The following is a 19,207-nucleotide window of genomic DNA, read 5'->3' on the forward strand; positions in this document are numbered from 1 at the left end:
CTTCTATAAGAGGTGCTTTCAAGCAACAAGCATAACTCTGTGTTCAAACTGAGCTAGCCACTTCAGCAAGGAGCTGTGAAGCTTAGGTCTCCTCTCCCAGAACAGAGTCCAAATCCCTCTGAGTGCCCCCACGACACATGCACCTAGGTAAAGACCTTGTTTATCTCTGGGAGAGAAGCAGTCACATGAGCTGCCAGAGGACCCAAGGGAAAGGAACAGGTGGGAGAAGCTATGTCATTTCCAATTTCACCTGGGATTTTTCAGGTACCCACAGCTGCCTCAGGTTATAGCCTGGCATTGTTCAATGTGAACGCAAAGGGTCTCGGTGCTACTGCTCCAGGGGGCACACATGAAATCCTCAACATCTCCCCGTGAAGTATCCAGAGGTATGGGGCACATCAATCCATTTCATACATGCTTGTGTTTGGGAACCCATTCCCACTCGGGAGGGATAGATGTTGCTTCCAAGAATCTGCACCTGTGAGGAGTGTGAGGAGCTGTTAAGAGAGGCAAACCAGGACTACTGGTACCACAGGCAACCTGATCAACACCACAGGCTCACGCAGGACAAGTACTTGTGACTGCTATTTGCACTCATTCATTTTAGGGGAGAGAAAAAAAAAACAGACGGCAAATGCAGCATTTTTTTATCAAATAGGTTCTACTTTTGATTCGGTTCCAACTGGGGGCAGGAGGGGCACAAAGGGCTTTCCTTCATTGTGGATCTCCACGTCTGCCTTGCTGGGCTCTCTCAAATTCCCCAGTTAATGCACGTGACAGGAAATGATCTGGCCCCAAACCAAGGACAAAGATGTCCAGCCAGGAGCAGGGTCAAGAACACAAGACTGGACTCAGTAATAAAAAGTATCAGTTGTTTTTCCTTGAGGCTAGTGCAATCCCACCAATCTTTTGACTTCAAGATACACAGGTGCTGCGAGTTCTTTGGCTTTTTCTGCTCCAGTCTGTAGCACCTTCTCCAGGTAAGATCTGTCTTCTTTTAGTCTCTTGAATTCACTCCTGATTGGTGCAAGTTTTTCGATTACTGCCTCCGCTACCACCGCTTTGTAATGAGCAGTATCAAGGCCAATACTCTGGTGAACCACTTCCTCTTTGCTGAGCCCTGCTATGGCAGAGTGAATGGCCACGAGATTGGAGACACCAGGGCGGTGGTCTGGCTCATAGGTCACCTCAGAGGTAAAGTCAGTGACTGCCTTGCGAAATTTCAGCTTTATCTCATCAGGGCTGTCTGTTATGGCCACTGTGGCTAATCTCTGAGGATCTGATTTTGACATCTTGGATGAAGGATCTCTGAGGGACTTCACCTTCTTCGCTGGAGCTAAAATCAAGACAGAAGGGTCCACAGGTGAGCTGTGCAATGCAGTGGCTGGCTAGCAGGAAGGCTGTGCTTCATATCTTATCTCTACCTTGAATTCATTAGGTGGCCTTAGGCAAGCCACTCTCTCAGCCTCAAGTTCAGCCACACCCTGCAATCCAGGGACAGTACTGATTAGTACTGACCCTCTTTACAGGGTTGCTCTAAGGATTATAAGGAACTGTGTAAAATTTATGTTAACATAATTTTGATATAAATAACGCATACAATAAAAGCAATACTGTATTACCTAAAACAAAGAGTAAGGTATCCCTTCTCTGCATGTCTAGAGTAAAGTATATATGTTTTTGTTACGCATATATGTATTATGTGTTTCACATGCAAAACCCAAAACATACTTAATAATTCTTCCACATATTCTGTCTGTCTGTGTGTGTGTGTGAGAGAGGGAGAGAAAGCGAGTATAATAACTAAATCAGGTTACTGAAAAACAAAATGGCATATTTTATACATTGTTTTACTTCTGCAAATAATTTTTAATAAAGCATGCCAATTTTTTCCCAACTGAATCCCCTTTTTGCTTTTTTCTTGCTTTTTAGTATGTGTTAATTTTGCCATAACAACAAAATCCCATTATTTTATTCAGCTATTAATCTCTCAAAAGTTTTATTTGCACTCTCCACTTCTTTTTGTATTAAGCATTCTTGCTCCAGCCATCATATAACATGCCAATTCCTTATTTTTCTTGAATAACAAATCCATTTCTAAAATTAAGATGAAGAAAGGCATCTAACAGGATTTCACAGCCTTGTATTTTCTCCTTGGTTATACTAATCATCCTCCTATGCACACACACTGCTAAAGAACTTTCCCACCAATAAAAAGTCATTTAATTGCTGAAAATGCCAGAAATAATAAATTTTATTATTTTACCTAACATTGTATTACCACTGTGTCTTCTACTCAGTCCAGACTTTCTCTGACTGGGGTGTTTAATGAAAAGTGGTGACTTCTTTAAGGGTCTCTTTTTTCATTTCATTTCATTTCATTTCATTTCATTTCATTTCAATATCACCCCAGAGCTGAAGCTCTCTAGGTGGTTAGTCTTTCAAAGTATTCTTTAGCAAGACATTATTCCTTCAATAGCTGAAAAGTATAAAAGCCACAAATACTCATTGTACTATTAGAATTGTTCACCTAAGGTACCACAAGACTATTCAATGTTTTTGAAAATTTTCTCTACTACTTTAGGTCAGATTTTTAAGCAACAGATTTTACAAGGACGTATGTTCTGAGCCTACTTTTGGACATTAAGAAAATGAACAATAACATTGTTTTCCCACCAGTAAAAAGTATACAGTATTTTTACTGGTAGGGGAGTTTTTATATAAGTATCAAGGATCTTATATGGCCTTCTACAACTGGCCCAGTGGGATGCACAGTATTCTTGAGAGTGGTGAGGGCTGCTGAAATGTCTCAAAGACAGCAGAAGAACAAGGGGCCTGCCTTTAATACTAGAACTGTAGGCACCAGAAATGTGGAATGGTTAACCCCACTCCCAAACTCAATTTCTCAACATCAACCTCCCCTTTTATTTGTGTACATTTTTATTCTGCTCTTTCTTATATAGATGCTCTCCAAGCAGAACCACCTTCCCCAACTTTCAGCCATTTGTGGCAGGTTTTACTTTTCTTACTCACTCAAAATGGCTTTGGGAACCGGAAAGAATTCCCCGTATTTCTTGTTGAAGCGCCGGGCAGTATCTTGGGTCAGCTCCAAGTGAAGGACTTGGTCCTCTCCCACAGGTACATGCGTTGACCTTCCAATAAAGAACACACATGGGTGTGTATTGTTTTCGCTCAAGCTATTTCATTAGGACTGATGAACTAAATGTTAAAGTGACAATTATATCATCACTAAGCAGGCTTCCATTCCCAGTTACTTGGCTATTCATTCCCTTTTTATGTATCAAAGCAACTTTATCTGCAAGCAAATGACATATGTATTCTTACTTGTAAAGAAGAATATCAGCAGCCTGAAGGACAGGATAGGTGAACAGGCCAACTGTTCCTTCATTCATTTGGTTGGCATTCTTTATCTATTTGCATAGGAAAAGAAAACATAATATCTTTATGACAATAATTTTGCACACACTAAACTGTTCTTTCATAAACTTAAGATGTAAAATATTGCTTAGTAAGTTAAGCGTAGTCCAGGAAAGTAGTTAAAACATTATTTGCAGCACCTTCCTTTTAAAAAAGATACAGCATCCAACTAAGGCTCAGTTCTGAGTATATATCTCCTTGGAAGCTGAGGTCATCTTCAGGGGTCTGTCTGTGGAAGACCCTTCCAAGGAAGCAAGGTAGGTGGCTACTAGGGGGAGGGCTTTTTCATTTGTGGCACCCCGAGTTTGAAATGAGCTTCCCAAAGGGAGCTCATGTGCTTGGTGCCTACTTATTTATTTTATTTATTTATTTAGGGGACTTCTATGCCGCCCCATTCGCCGAAGCCTATTTCAGCTTCATACTGGTGTTACATCAACAGTCAGAGTGGTAAATAAGGGGCCACTCATTAGGACACACCCTACTATGACGGGGAAACTGGAAACTTAGTTGGGTTGCATTTCTGCTTCCTCATTTTTACAGAAGCACCTTTTCAGCCTCCTGGGTTGAAGTGGGGGAGGTGGAGGTCAGAGATTTCAGAGTGTGCCATGGCCCTGTTATCACAGAAGCAGCAAACTGCCTGTAGTCCTCTGAAAGTATCAGGAAACGGTGATTTGGAATTTTTTTTGCTGTGAGAAAAGATGAGGTGCAATCTAGTCCTGCAGGTGGAACAGTTCATGATTCAGTGAAGTCCTGTTCTTCCATGTATCTATCTGTGCACATAAAGGCCTCCCAAGAAGTACAACAGGCCACTGGGGGCAAGGGGACATGTAGTTCCATCTAGCCCCCTTTGCCCTCTGCTTGATGGAAGTCACTCATGTTCCTGTCATTGTAACTTGTCCAGAACAGAGAGGAATGGCTAGACGGGAATATGAGAGAGACTTCCCTGGCCAGTTTAGCCTTACCTTCCACTGGGGAAAGTGCTGCAGACGTGGAATGCTGGTGAAACACCCCAGAATCCAGCTGAGCTCTGCATGTTCAGGCACCTGAAATAAATATGAAATCATGTACAGTGTGTTTTCGCACAAGCACAGTATTAGTAGAGAGCCCCACCTCCAGACAAGGCAAACAAGTGTATAAACACACCAAGTTACCTTACTGACCTAGTCTGACAGTTAGGCACATGCCAAGAGCTCCACTTCCTGGTTTGTAGTCATCGTAATTTGCCTGACTCACCCATTTATTTATTTATTTATTTAAAAAATTTCTATGCCGCCCCCATCACAACAAAGCCTCAGGGCGGTTCACAGCATAATTAAAACATATAAATAACAATTTATACAATTAAAGATTAAAAAGCCCGGTAACATCTCGGTTTAAAAATTTAAAATCCTATAAATACATAAGTTAACAATTAAAATAAGTTTTAAATAAAAAGGTCTTAGCCTGGCGCCGAAAAACAAATAACGATGGTGCCAGGCGGGCCTCTCTGGGGAGCACATTCCATAGGTGGGGTGCCACTGCAGAGAAGGCCCTTCTCCGGGTACTCATCCTCCTAATATCATTCACGGAGGGTTCCCGGAGAAGGGCATCTGTTGCCGATCTCAAGGGGTGGGAGGGCATATATGGACACAAGCGTTCCTTTAGATAACCAGGTCCCAAGCTGTTGAGGACTTTATAGGTCATAACCAACACCTTGAATTGGGTCCAGACTTCAATCGGGAGCCAGTGAAGCTGACGGAGAACTGGGGTTATATGAGAACAACGCCCAGTCCCCGTCAGCAGCCTGGCAGCTCTATTTACTTAATTCAGGCAGCACTTTCAACCAAGGTATCAATTGCTGAAGCACAAACCCAGTGTCAACAAAGCAAGTTTCAGATATGACAGAAGCCAAGACAAGCAGATAAAAGAGCCAAGCAGTTCTACAAAAAGACAAGAGCAAAACTAACGTGTTCACAAGAAGGGCCAAAACAAAAGCAAGGATCACACACCCCCTTTTCCTCTTGACATTCTGTACAGGCCCAGGACTGTTTGTTTAATTTCTATACCTTCTAACAGCTGAAGCTCTCTGGGAAGTTCACAAAGCAGCACTGTTGAAATAATCCATTCATGACTAGATGGTCTTTCAATGAGATGCATCATTAAAGACCAGTGTAGCACTCTTTTATACCTAAAGATCCTCCAAGCAGTGGAAAGTGAGATACAAGACAATGACTTGCACATTCCAGTACTATAAAGTCAGCCTTTCATTTGTTTTTCTCTAATCATTGCCTGCCTCAGTACTGCAGAAGTGCTTTGTCCCTTTCCCTTAGGAAAGGCAAAGGACACGTTTGCAGCCTTAAAAGCATCTGTGAAATTGCACTCTAGTCTACCAGACTAGATGAGTTCAAATGCACCAGATTCAAATCTGAGTGGAACAACGGCATCGTTCTCTCTTCCAGAACAAACACACCTCCAATATTTCATCAGACTATCCAGCACCACTCCTCAACACATAATCTCCACCCAAAAGACTTCTAGCATCGTCCTTTGTTAGAAGCACTGAATGCCACTTGCTGATAGCTGGCCCATGTGAAAGGTACAACTGAAACGGCAGCAATTTACCAAGCCAGTGAAAGAGGCCAATTGAACAGATGCTTCACCTTTATTAAGGGCCTGCATTAGTGCTGGAGACTGCCTATTCCAGACAGTTGAAGACAGTGGAGTGAATGTGCATTGCCCTCTGCAGTGCGTGATCATTCAATTCTTGTATCTGTTCAGACATTTCTCAGGTTCTTTGTTTCAGGTTCTTCAGAGCTTTAAATACGTGTAAATTCTGTTTGACCAGAACAGCCATGGAACAAAGTGAAAATGTTTTATTATACCATGTTTAAATTAAAAGATTAAATGGATTAAAACCATTATCAGTCTCCAACATGTGATGCCAAGAAACAGCTGGATGCATCTATGTTTTGGTTGCTGCAGGAAATCTAACTAAGCTAAAGAAGAGGGGATTGTAGATGAGCTACTTGAATGCACCAATGACCTGTCAAAAAACAACAGCTATAGATAAACTTTCTGTCCTCATGGTTCTGTGTATCACACATAAGGGCAGCTAGCAAGTGTTGGGTAGGTTCCTCAAACATGGATCAAAGAAAAAATGCCTCACCAAAGGAAATGTCAGTTCATGTTCTGATGCCTAATATTTGATGAGGGAAAGCGGTGGGTTGCAGCCACATAGTAGTATGGTATAGGTCCAGAGTCAGCATGCCTCTCAAGGAAGTTACTGATGCTGACAACATTTGAGCAGAATGTGCTGTAACAGGTCCAGTAATAAAGCATCTATGGGTCAAGTAACTTCCATCACCCATGCAGAGAAGGGTTGAGAAGAAACTGGAAATCATTATGCTATCTTTCTTATGGTAAGTGCGATCTCCAGGATTTCAAAAATCCCCCATCACAGGTCATGTGAAACACAAATGTTCATCTAACTTTGAGGCAGTGGAAAGCCAATTCCAAGAGAGTTGTTCGATCTGGAGAAAGGGCTAGCAAAGGTCCTGACTGGGGTTGAACACAAATACCATCTTGGACAGGAAGAGTATGTCCAGTCATAGTGCAACCCTGTCTAAAGGAAAGATACGGTGGTCCATGCGATGAACACAGAGCTCGCTAATTAATAAGCCAAGGTAATGGCTACTAAAAATGTCATCTTCAGGTCAGAAAGTGAAGATCACTGAAAACTCAAAAGTTCTAGGCATTAATGCCTTCAGCACCATGGAGAGGTTATATGCTGGGTGTTGGATAAGCTGAAAAGTCTCTTGAAAAACTGCTTGATCAAAGACATTGAGAACAACAGGACCTCTGCAACTACTGTAGGGCTTGCTGAAATCACAGTCAAATAAAATTGAAGGAAAAAACTAACTTTTCAAATGGAAGGAAAAAAGACACTGTAACACATGGTGCAACGGGCATAAAAATGGATTGATGCCCTGGTTACAGGCATAACCAGAAGAAAAAAAACATTGTAGGATTTGTGGAATGCAGGTTTTCAGGATGCTTACAGAGTTCAATTTACTTCTGGTGGCATGGTAGCCACATGTAATTACCTGAGTAATCAGAGAGAAAGGTGGAAAGATGTAAAGGAGTATCGCATCCCATTACTAAACAAATCTATTTCCCCGCAATTCCACATATGATCCAGCCTTGCCACAAATCTTGTGACATTAGCTGTACAGCACCATAGCAAATACATTCAACTGTGGGTGCCTGCAGGACAGGCAGCGGAGAAAAGGGAGTGGCAAGTGGAAGTGGCAGCCACAGCAGTGGCTACCATCTATGCAGGTATCTTCTGGACACTGGCAGTGGGGCCTCCTTTTGCTGTGACATGTGCTTGGCCAATGCAAGCAAGCGATCGGATGCTAAGCACGCCAATCAGTGTTCCAATCCCAAATGACCACAATGAACTGGATCCGTCAGGCTGGTATCAAGTGCAGCTTGTCTAGTCTGACCAACAGAGCTAGCGTATCAAGAAGTTGCAGTGCCAGAGCAAGGGACTGGGTGAGCATGCCAAGAGCGGTATCATTGGGGCCTAGCTGTCAATGTATGAGGCTGACAACATTCATTGGGATGAACAAGGAGCTGAGATAAACAGTATGCATTCGATGAATTCTTGGGGTACAGTAGTGAGGAATTCAGAATTGTGGTTAATATTTATGTTGACTCATGTCACCAAGTAAGATTTCTTTGTAATGCCAAGTAATTTCATGATGTTCTTTCCCTGAAGGCATAAGTGTCTCCCTTCTTCAACAATGTCTGAATCTCATCCTGCAAAGGAGTTGAGGGAAATATTTAAATAATGCCTACGCAGGAGTGGAGAGGAACCCTGTAGATAATAATAGGCAAAACCCAAATGTCCAATCTTACTTGCAAAGATATGAGACAATGGAACAATTAGGGCCCAAATTGAAGGTGGCCAGTCTGGGATTCAGAAGACATGAAAACAGTTTTTTAAAAATGCTACTTAGAGAGCTCACCCAACTTCTTGCAGCTGGTGAGATGGCTGCTGGAAGTATTCAGCCCCAGAAGACCAAAGGTGTGAGGATATGCAGTGTTTGCTTTTACTAACTCAGCATGTTAGTAAATATACTGGAGTCCTCTTTTGAAAGTGGTCCATGTTCTCTTCCATCTTTAGCGTTGACAAGATCTTCACCATCAAAAGGAAGGTTCCCCCCCCTACTTTTTTTTTTTTTTTTTTTGCACAATCTGGTTTTCTGCAGGATTACAGAGAGGATCTTTACACAGAGGGTTTTTTTTTAAGTTCTGTGTTAATGGGCTTTCAGCAAGAAAATCCAAAGCACTCCCCCTGTTCTTCCGGGGCTGGGCAGCTGAACACACTAGGGTACATCAGAAGACTCATCTTGATTGGTGGAAGCTTATCAATTATTCTTCTTTGAAAGGAACCCTTGTAAAGAAATGGTCTACCACAAGAAAAACACATCCCCCTTCCAGGTCCATAACAGAGTCACAGTTCACCATATAAGGGGAGTATTGATTTGCTTCTTGAGGAGTGTAGTGGCTTTCACCTGAAACATGCTGGCCAGCTCAGTATTATATTTGGCAAGGTGTTTCAAATAATGTGCCATTTTTTCCAACAGAAAAAGCTTGTACCAGGCCCTATACAGCTAGTAATTGGAAACCCTTAACTTGAGTGCTGCTGAGAACACAGTTTACAAAGTGTTTGGTTTCCTGCCCTCCTCTACTGTAGCTTTATGGGCCTTTTACAACTTTTCTTCGGAAAGCTGGAGACAGGATGCAGGAACAGAAAACCATACTCTTCCTCCTTTTGCACTTGGCAGAACTGAATGAAAATTGCAGGACTAGTTGCCTCATATGTAGGGATCAAGACTGCCAAATTTCAGAGTGATAGCTGCGGGAATTTTACTGCAAAAACTTAACATATAATGCCTCCAAAAGAGGATGTATTTATCCCTTGCGGGCCATTGTTCTGAAAACAGACAGACTGGAGGTATACATCTGTAAGAAACCTGTAAAGTTTCAGAAAGAAAGGTGCAATGGTTCACATGACAAGGCAGCACTCAACTTTTGGAAGGGTTAGTATTTGATTAACCTTCTGTGTGCATTTTTGGGGACAATTTGTATGAAAGTAGCATATGTTACATAGGAGTGGCCAGGCAAGATATCTACCAACTTTCAGAAGGAGAGGTGCATAAGCTAGGGAGTTGGGATGTCTGATCAACCATTTAAAACCATTTTATATAGTGACACTGAAAAGATGGACATCTCATAATCCCATCCCCAAAAGGACAGCAATTAGACCTCTTAGGTACCCTGTAAAATGGATAGAAGGTGGATCTACCAGTCACTCAATTGCCTACCCTCTCCCCACACAGCATTTTAGATAAATTAAAGAAACTATGTTTGAAGGAGAATCTTTAAAACACCTCTGCCTCTTGTATCTCATGAGTTACTGTGGCTTCAGTACTGCTGGCTCTGGAGGAAAGCTGCTTCATCTCAGGAAAGAACAGAGGTGCTCTGATTCTGCTTAGGCTTTGGCCTCCTGCCTAAACCAGCACTTATCCCTGTTGGTCAACCTTTCCAACAGAATGGAGACATAGGCACAGCACACAAATCTGCACAGCAACAGTAGCAAAAGAGAAGGATTAACTGTACAAGGCCATTTTTGTACCTTACTACTATTCTGAAGTGACAAATCAGGCTGCATACACGCAGTTCTAACGAGAGCCACTAAACAAGCAATGGATAGTAGACTGGCTTTCCCCACTTGATAAAACATTTGCTTTAATAAGAATTTCTAATGACCTGTGGGGGTTTCCTTTATTGAATAATAAGCCGCCAAGAACAGAAGACAAAACAATCTCAAGTCAGGCTTACAGACCACAGAGCAAAGTATTATTTAAGGCATACTGACCCCAGAGCAAGGTATTATTTAAACTTGAATTCTTTACAAAGGTATCACGCTGCGCTTAAATCAGTATCTTAAATCACTGCCAAGTTCAAAGACAAGACATAAAACTAGGGCAATTCAAACACCGAAAGCAAAATTGTGAAAAATTAATGTTTTAAAAATAGCTGGCACTGACTGATGGCAGAGGGCAATCCCTACAAAAGACTGAAAAGATTGTGCACACAGCATACACGTATGATAAAACCCCTGAAGGAAAACAAGGTGAACAAGAGCTAGGGATCAACAAAGGATGTGAAGAGTCAGCCAGAATCAAGCACGCTTGCCCTTGCTGGACTTCTTTCCTCTGTTCAGTCCCGACCCATAAGTGACCTAAGCCAAGATTACATCTGGGAATGCTAGCAGACCCCTTCTTTGTGCAAAGTGAGTGGAGTACACAGATCTTTGCACAAAAGGTATCTTTGTGTAAAGCATGCGAAGCTTGCAAGTCACATGTCCCAAAGCTGATCTCCACTTGCATGGCAGATACATGGGTGGTGTGTGCATGAGCCAACCTTGCGGACCCACTTGAACTCTCCCCCTGTCAGAGACCCACACAAACGCTTGGCATGAGGTGGACTCTGGGCAGAGACAACACAAACCTGAGTCCAGGGAGCCAAGCCTAGGAAATCCAACAGATTTCCGCCCCTAAGCCAGATTCTTCATACATCACTAGCACGCAATTTATTTTTTTCCTCAAATATTTCAGGTCAGATATTTGTAGTGCATTGATTCATTCAAAAAATAAACATGGAGTGATTTTTGTTTTGCTGTTTTCTAAATACAAACAAAATAAACATGTTAAATTCATTTATTCCATGGGTTCTCAAACTACGACCTGTGGGATGGATCCAGCCCGCCATGCCCATTTATCCAGCCTGCGCTGCTGCCCGCTGCCCACGCTCACTGCCGCCTCGCCACATGGGCGGGAGGTGGTGGCTTGCTTGCTTGGAGATGGTTTTGAACTTGCTGGGAGATCTCTGAGCAAGCAAGCCGCCTCACGGTCCTGCACCAGTCGCAGCTGCCTTTCAACTGGCCCCCTATTGAAGAAGTCGGAGGACCCCTGCTCTAGATGTTTTTTCCCCCAAAACAGGCATGGGAATAGTGATCTGAAGATGACTGACTCTGAATCAGTCTCTTTGTCATGGTCAGCTAGCTGCTGCTGAGATTTAGAATAACAATGCCTTTTCTCCTCTGTAGCAGAAGCTGATGGATCCAGACAGTTTCCAGAGGGTTCTTGTGTTTTTTCCAGCTGATATAGCTGGCATGTTTCTGTCCATATTCTTATATTTAGACTACAATCCTATAGCTGTCTGACAGTAAGCCCCACTGAACTAAGTGTCCTGGTGCATAAGACATGACAATCCATCATGGGCAGTCAACCACCCACAGTACTCCCACCCTGCCTGAACAAGTGATCCTAAGAACCCATGGGCTATTCTAGGGGTTGTGTTATACCTATGGGGGATTGTCATGTAGTCTGAACCTGTATGACTGATCCCACCATGGATCCCCTTTTCTACTCCCCCCCGAATCTGCCCTGGCCACCATAAATGCCAGCTGCCCCAGAAGACAATATGGGAAAAACTTGGTCCCCGTAAAGAATCACCAGAGGGAAATGGAGTGGAAAGTTAACAAATGTTGGGCTCATTATGGACTGTTCTCAGAAGGGCTGTTCTTCTGTATTGCCAGGGTGGTTTGGCATGCCATGCAAGCCTGCCTACTGGAATTTATTTCTGTGTAAGTATGTATAAGATTGCTTTGTTAACCCCAGGCTTTCACTGCTACTGGTCATAAGAATATGCCTTAAAAATATTTTCTATATAGCTGGGGTGGCCAAACTGAGGCTCCTGAACTGCATGCGGCTCTTTGAGTTTATTTTGTGGTTCGCCGCTTGCTGCTACAGGTGCCTGTGGGTGCCCACTTGCTGCTTGCCACCCCCACTGCCACTCCCCTTAAGGGCCCGCTTGCCACTCGCCACCCGCTGCTGCCGCCCATGGGCACCCCCTTGTAGCTCTGACATTTACCAAACATCTGATGTTTACCATATGTGGCTCTTCCACTGAACAAGCTGGGTCACCTCTGCTATATCGGTGTGTGTGTGTGTGTGTGTGTGTGTGTGTGTGTAAAATATATATAGGGCAAAGAAATCTGCATGTAGTAATGAAACAGTATAAACACTACTCTATTTAGCTATAAATTAACATGGTTTAGTGGTCAGCAGGAAATATATCAAAAACTTTCAGTAAGAAACCTGATCTAAATCAGCCTTTTGCCTACTGATTTAAGTTAATCTAGCAGTCTGAGGTAAGCCCCACTGCTGTCCATGGGATGTACTTCTGAGTAGCCATATAAGGTTGCACTGTAAAATATGCTGCTGATAACTAAACAATCTCTTTGCTAAAGCAAACTCTTTGCTAGAAGCCTGACCAGGGCAGTAATCTAATGTGTAGCTGCTCAAAATCTTTCATGTCTCTTGATGGAAGAGCCTGTTTTCTGTACTGATATTATCTTCCTCTGAAAATATTTCCTGCAGCATAGCTAAAAATACTTGGAAGATCACCAGCATTACAAATACCACTATTTATTGTTTCCGATAGGAAGCTAGCTATGTCCATTAGCTGATCACATTTCTCCAAAGATGTAAGCATTCAATATGCTGCATCTCCCTACTGGTTTCCAGAGCTCTTACTGGGCACCAGTTCAATATCTATTGCTCAAATTTAGAAGTTCAATCTAGTTTCTCCTATTCAAGGCAGTCTCTTTTTTATAACCACTTTATTCAGCTATTCAAAAAATTTCCTACTTTTATTTTGCCAAAATATTGGGCTGACCAGACTCCTGACGGAACTACTATTGCATAAAATCACACAGTCAATCAATCTCGTAGCACATGCCCACTCTGTGACTCAACCCCTACTCTTAGGTTCTCATATCATCCAAAACTATTGAAACTGGGCTGTTGCAATGCTTAAAAACACCCTGGATTTGGTGTGGTTTGTTACCAGGTTTGATGACACAAGAACATGTATGCAGCAAGCCATCATGCAAACCTAGCCATCATTTCTTAATGACTGGTGACTTTCTAATAACCAAACATTTCTCCTTTCACACAGGTGTAATGTTTCCCAAATATTATCTCTAATCTTAAGATTCAGAAATTAGGGGCGTTTTGTTCTATTACATGTATTTGTTTCGTTTTTCTTTCTTGTTTATTGTAATCTATCTTGCAATCCATCTATAGAAAAGGAGATACATTTTTTTAAATTAGTAAAATATACTGAAGCCTCAATGAGTTCCACATGTGCGTTCCAACCTCCCTCCAAGGAGTTCAAGAAGATTTGTGACTACAAGTTTGTGAAATCTTTTCAGTAATTTGCAACATGATTCCAACAAGTTTAACTGAATCCTTGTTTGCAATCTGTTGCTCTTGCCAAAGGAAGAGCTTGGTTAAAGTCTGGTAATTCTGATTCAGGAATATTTTCTTCATCATTAAATAATGCTTACATTACAGTGATTCTCAAGCCTGGCAAGAATCATATTATACTATTAACCTATTTTGTTAATTAATGTAGATACTCAATTATTGACTCCAGTTCTGGCCAATAGATTGCAACCAGTTATCACAACACTAGCTTGAACAGTTATCAGGTATTTCTTGTTTGGTTATGGTAATCCATGGGCAGTGGTCCTACAAAAATGGAGATACATTTTTAAAATCTACAATATATAGTATACGGAAACGTGTGTGTCCCAAACTTCTTCCAAGGATCTTAGGAAACGATACATGGACTTCCCCATTTGAACCTAAGAACAAATTTGACCACTAAGCTTCACAGCCCAGTAGGGATCTAAGAGAGGTGGCAGAAAGATTTAAATAGAAGGTTTTGTTAGCAGCTGTAATATTCCAGCTATGATTTTTCTTTATCAAGCCAACTGCTTGCTAATCATCAGAGATATTAGTTGGTATTTTTCAACTGCAGCAAAACAGCAAAAAGTGCCTTACACATTTCTAGATGGCCCTTGCATGATGAAATCCATTAGCCAGAGGGTGAAATGAAATAAGAAATTTGTGCCAGTTTTGCAATTTGTATCTGGACTCAGAGAGATAATTTGGCTGGAGTTAAAGCAGACATACCACTTTTGGGTATGCTGGAAAAGTGTTGCTCTGGAAAACAGATGCAGGACCTGTTGTTGTGCTGCTACTCTATGGTGGAAATGTGGAAACTGAGCAGAAACACTGTAACTGAGTTCAGACTGCAAAACAAGTCAGAAATGCAGAAACTTTACATTATACCACATTACGGAAGCTGGCAGTGAACTACTGGACTGAAGTCAATGTGCTGGCACTAAATGACTCAGGACCGAAGTACCTGAAGGATGATCTTCCCCAGTCCCAAAAATTAATGAACTTGAGCACTGAAAACTGGGTTTGACTTCTAAACTACATATACAGATAAAAGCAAAAAGAGCTACATTTTGCCCCAGTGAGAGATGTGGGCATCAGAAAAGGGCTTAGTAAATCAGAGGCATACTGACCTGAGATTGCTGAAAAAGGAAGCACTGCTGTGGATTTATGCCGCAGGCAAGGAGAGCTGCAGTGATATCTAGGATGTTTGTGCGTAAAACGGTCGGTTCTCTCGGTGTCGTGAGGGAGTGGAGGTCTACAATGCTGTATAGCACGGAGCTGCATTCTTCTTGTAGCTTCACCCAATTTGTGATAGCACCAAGGTAATTTCCCAGATGAGGGATCCCAGTTGGTTGAATACCTGAGAAAATCCTTTTCAGGCCTTTATTCTGTAACCAAAACCATAATTCAATATAATTTGTATAATGATCAAGCTCCAGAGCACACACCCGGGCCCTTCTGAGCACCTGAGTATGTAACAAATACTGTTGACTATAAATCATCATACTGCACTAAAGGCATCTACTCGTTATTAAGGCATTTTACTTTGAATACTCACAGGCTCTTACTCATTTCAACTTGACAACTTCCTACAGGATTGTGCCTTCATAGCTACTCTTCCACAACTCGACTGAGTTCTGATATATTGTTTAAAGGTCTAAGTGAATCCTTAGTGAAGTTCCACACTTTCACATGATGACGTGAGAAAACACCAGTATGATGAGCATCAAGCATGGACAACACAGCTGCTTCCTTAAACAGACATGTATATTCTCCTACGAATATAACTGGATCTTCTTTTAAAATGGGTACCCAAAGATGCAGGTACATTATGCATCATCATCATCATCTATTTGCATCCTACTTTTCCATGATAAAATCATATTCAGATAGTTTACAGCAACAGAGTAATTTAACATAGTAAAATACTTATTAAATTTCCAGTTAATTTTCTTAAAAGTTACAAGGTTCAAATAGCCACATACATGGGCTAATAAAAATATCTCAATTAAGAAATATGCACTGATTAAACCAATAATCAGTTTAAGCAGAAGGGAAGAGAATGGCCCACTACATCAACTCCTAAGCGGGCCAATTCAGTTACACATTAGATGAAAGCAATACCCCATCCACAAAAGCCACATCCCAATACTCATTTCAGAAATACTGCCTATTCCAAAAAATGACCTGAAACTCCATTTTCCAAGAAAACCAAATGTACCAGCCAGATATAACTGTATGGGAGGGATGCCATCAGCCAGAACCCTTCCACAGAAAACATGATTTGCTATTTATTCCAGGCAATGCACGTTTCCAAGTAAGTCATGCCAAGAAATTCACCACAACTGTATGGAAGAGAGAGTGGCATGCTACGTAACTTCCGCATAAACCACATTCTGGTACTTGTCCAGGCAATAAATGGAATCTGAGGAAAAGGTCCAGAACACTAAATGAGTGAGTCAAATCAACCTGGTCGTGTGCATATTTGGTTTAGACTCACCTGGAAGTAGCTATTCTGAGCCACTTTCCAGAATATGGAGAAATGGGACTAGAATGTAACTTCTATGGATGTTTTGTAGTTGACTGTATCCCTTCCATAGAAGTATGTATATGGAGTAGATCTGGTTTGTCTCATTCTGAAGCTGGCATTCCAGACCATTTTCCTTAGATATAGTTTACTGCCTGGAAATGGCACTTACACATAGTTTACATGGATGTATTGTGGCTTGACGACATCATTCCCAGCTAGTCATTTGCATATGGGGGATTTGGTTGGTATGCCTCACCTGGTAGATGGCATTCTGTGTCATTTTCTGGATGGACAAATGCCAGTAATAGGTACTGAAGCATGGCTTTCTATGGCTGTATTGTGACTTATTGCATCATTCCCATCTAATGCATTACTAGCAAATTTAATGCTAGTAATGGATCAGTAGTGAATTTGATGAATTTTGGTTATGGAGGGTTGTATTTGTTTGGGAGAGAGCAGTGCAAGCTAAGACAGTCAGACTAGCAGCCAGCCAGTCATGTCTGGGGTTGGGGGCAAGGAGAGAGATTCTCTGCAGAACTTGACCTGCGGCAGATAGTCACTGGGTGAGAGTTAAACTATACACTACATTAAATGTGTAGTGTGCTATTGATCATAACTTTTTATTTTACTTTTGTATAAGTGCACAGGGTCCCACTCCAGAATGGGACCACCAAGTAAAGTTGGTGGTAGATGACCTTCTGACTCAGCTATAATTTCCTTTAAAATCACATTATCCCTGCTGCAGCAGATTAGGAAATAAAGAAAGGAAAAGTCATTTGATGCCAATGAAGCAGGAGGTATGCTTTCTAATGCTTTCTTCTTTTAATTATCAGATCAGCTAAGACATTGCTCCTTCTTCCCCACTTTTCTCCCTCCTACCCACTTCCCCACCAGGTTCTGCTCTTCCTCCATTTCTTCTTTCCAATTAATTTTCCTGCTCCAAATTTTTGGAATCCCGCCCCACAAGCAGGCAAAGCAAGTTTAGTGAGTGTGAGGGGATGGGGTAGAAGATAGTCAGAGCTATCCTGGGTAACTGTTTAAACTAAGTCCCATTAAATATGGAAGCTGAAGGAAGGAAATAAAAAAGGCAGGAATTGGATTAACAGTATTAATCAGAAAATCCTGATGGCCTTACACTACAGAAGGAAAAAAAGCCCTCAGAGGAAGCCAGCCCACAGTGTGGCAGGAACAACCGGCTTATTAAAGTGAAGCTTATCCAACACGTTTAAGACTTTTTCAGTCTCGAACTATTCTGCAAAATGTTGATGTACCTAATCATTCTCAGGGCTGGCCTACAGGGATGTGCCTTGCATCTTTTAAGAGCCTAGAAACACCCTTGGGGATTTGGATTTTAGTTTAAAGAGACACCGCTTCTTGGCTACTTTCCCCCATTTGCTGTGTTCCACTCTGCCCCCAGCCTTAAGTACTTGCTTAAAGGGCTTACAACAGGGCACTTCAAGTGATACAGCATTTTGAATAGTAACGGACAATAGTGCTGGGGGGGGGGGCGCTTCTTAAGAATGGGTTGCACAGAGGTGCAAAATCACATTTCAGACTTTTATCTCTTCACATACATTATAGGAGACATGCACTTTTAAGACTTAATTGTAGTGCAGGAGTGTATCCATTTTGCCTTTTTGCATTTTTAATGCCATGGGTGGGGTTTCTACTGAAAAATGTAGGCCCAAAAAGAGTACTCTGGTATTGTTGTGTGGATCTCCCCCCTCCCACCCACCCCCGCTTTGCAGAATTAAACCGCATGCCTGAGTTTGTCCTTTCTGCTCAATAGCTTCCTTCTGAGAGCAGATACCTTGCAGCACCCAGTTGGCCCACACGGCCCCAAAGGGCATCAGCTGCCACTGTTGCCTGAAACTCTTTCCCAGAAAATCTGCGCAAGGAAAATCAATGTAATAGTGTCTTCCAGTACTTACAGACAGAGGGACAAATGGGAAAGGAAAAAGAATCATAAATTTTATGATAATGCCACCTCAACCAGTCCCGGTCCCTGACAAAGGCACTGAAACAGGAAGGAGCCAACATACTGCAGAATATATTACTTGTAAAACCTAAGTTCTACAGAAACTTGGGCGTACTCAAGTATTTGATTTGCTCACACATACACATACACACATAATATGAAAGGGGCATAGGAGAGCACAATGAATAAATACCTATTACTACAATACAGATGCACATGTAACAGGCTAAATTTGCTTCTTAATGTCATAATGAAACTGGACAATGTCCATAAGATCCACAAAGGAGCAAAATATTTTCTAAAAGATGTAAAAGATACTGCAGCTGTAGTCTTCAAGAAGCAGCAAGAAGGAAAAGTACAGAAACACTGACACTGGAGGTCCATAGCAGGAGTGACCAAACCAAGGTTCAGGATTGGTATGTTGCTCTTTGAGTTCATTTTGAGGCTCGCTGCTTGCTGCTGCAGGTGCCCACAGGGGCCTGCTCGCTGCTCACCCCCCCTGCTCCCCCCCCCCCCCCCAAGTGCCTGCTTGCCATGTGCACCTGCTTTGTAGCTCTCCAACGTCTGACATTTCCTGTATGTGGCTCTTCCATCTGGCCACCCCGGTCTATAGTAAAACTCAGAGCTAAAGACTCAAGTTTTTGAAAACTGACATTAAAAAATCAAGCTGCTCAAGAAACAATAATAGTTGAGGATGTTTAAGTACCCAGAAAGGTAAGGAACACTGTAGTTGATTATGTCTCATGGGTTCAGCTGCAGAACTCCTGGAGGAGTCTAAAGCTGATTTCAGCAACCACTACATCTGAATCAGACAACACACTTGTATCAGAAATCCCTTACTACATAGTCAAGATAACTGTTTCTGAGAATCTGTGTATGTCCACTCAAACATAC

The 19,207-nt window shown here is 42.0% G+C and overlaps 1 protein-coding gene across 1 annotated transcript in view; it reads right to left on the reverse strand.

Moving 5' to 3' along the window:
- Positions 1-630: 630 nt before the first annotated feature.
- The window catches only part of WARS2 (tryptophanyl tRNA synthetase 2, mitochondrial), a 30,966-nt gene continuing 12,389 nt past the window's right edge, over positions 631-19,207 (reverse strand). The window contains exons 2-6 of the mRNA XM_044449730.1: positions 14,936-15,193; positions 4,401-4,481; positions 3,346-3,431; positions 3,034-3,152; positions 631-1,336 (exon numbers count right to left, since the gene is read on the reverse strand). Of these exons, the coding sequence (XP_044305665.1) occupies positions 888-1,336; positions 3,034-3,152; positions 3,346-3,431; positions 4,401-4,481; positions 14,936-15,193 (993 nt within the window). The 3' untranslated portion in view covers positions 631-887. The remainder of the gene's footprint in view (positions 1,337-3,033; positions 3,153-3,345; positions 3,432-4,400; positions 4,482-14,935; positions 15,194-19,207) is intronic.

Source organism: Varanus komodoensis, unplaced genomic scaffold, assembly GCF_004798865.1.
Source record: "Varanus komodoensis strain SLA01 unplaced genomic scaffold, ASM479886v1 scaffold60, whole genome shotgun sequence".
Taxonomy (NCBI): Eukaryota; Metazoa; Chordata; class Lepidosauria; order Squamata; family Varanidae; genus Varanus; species Varanus komodoensis.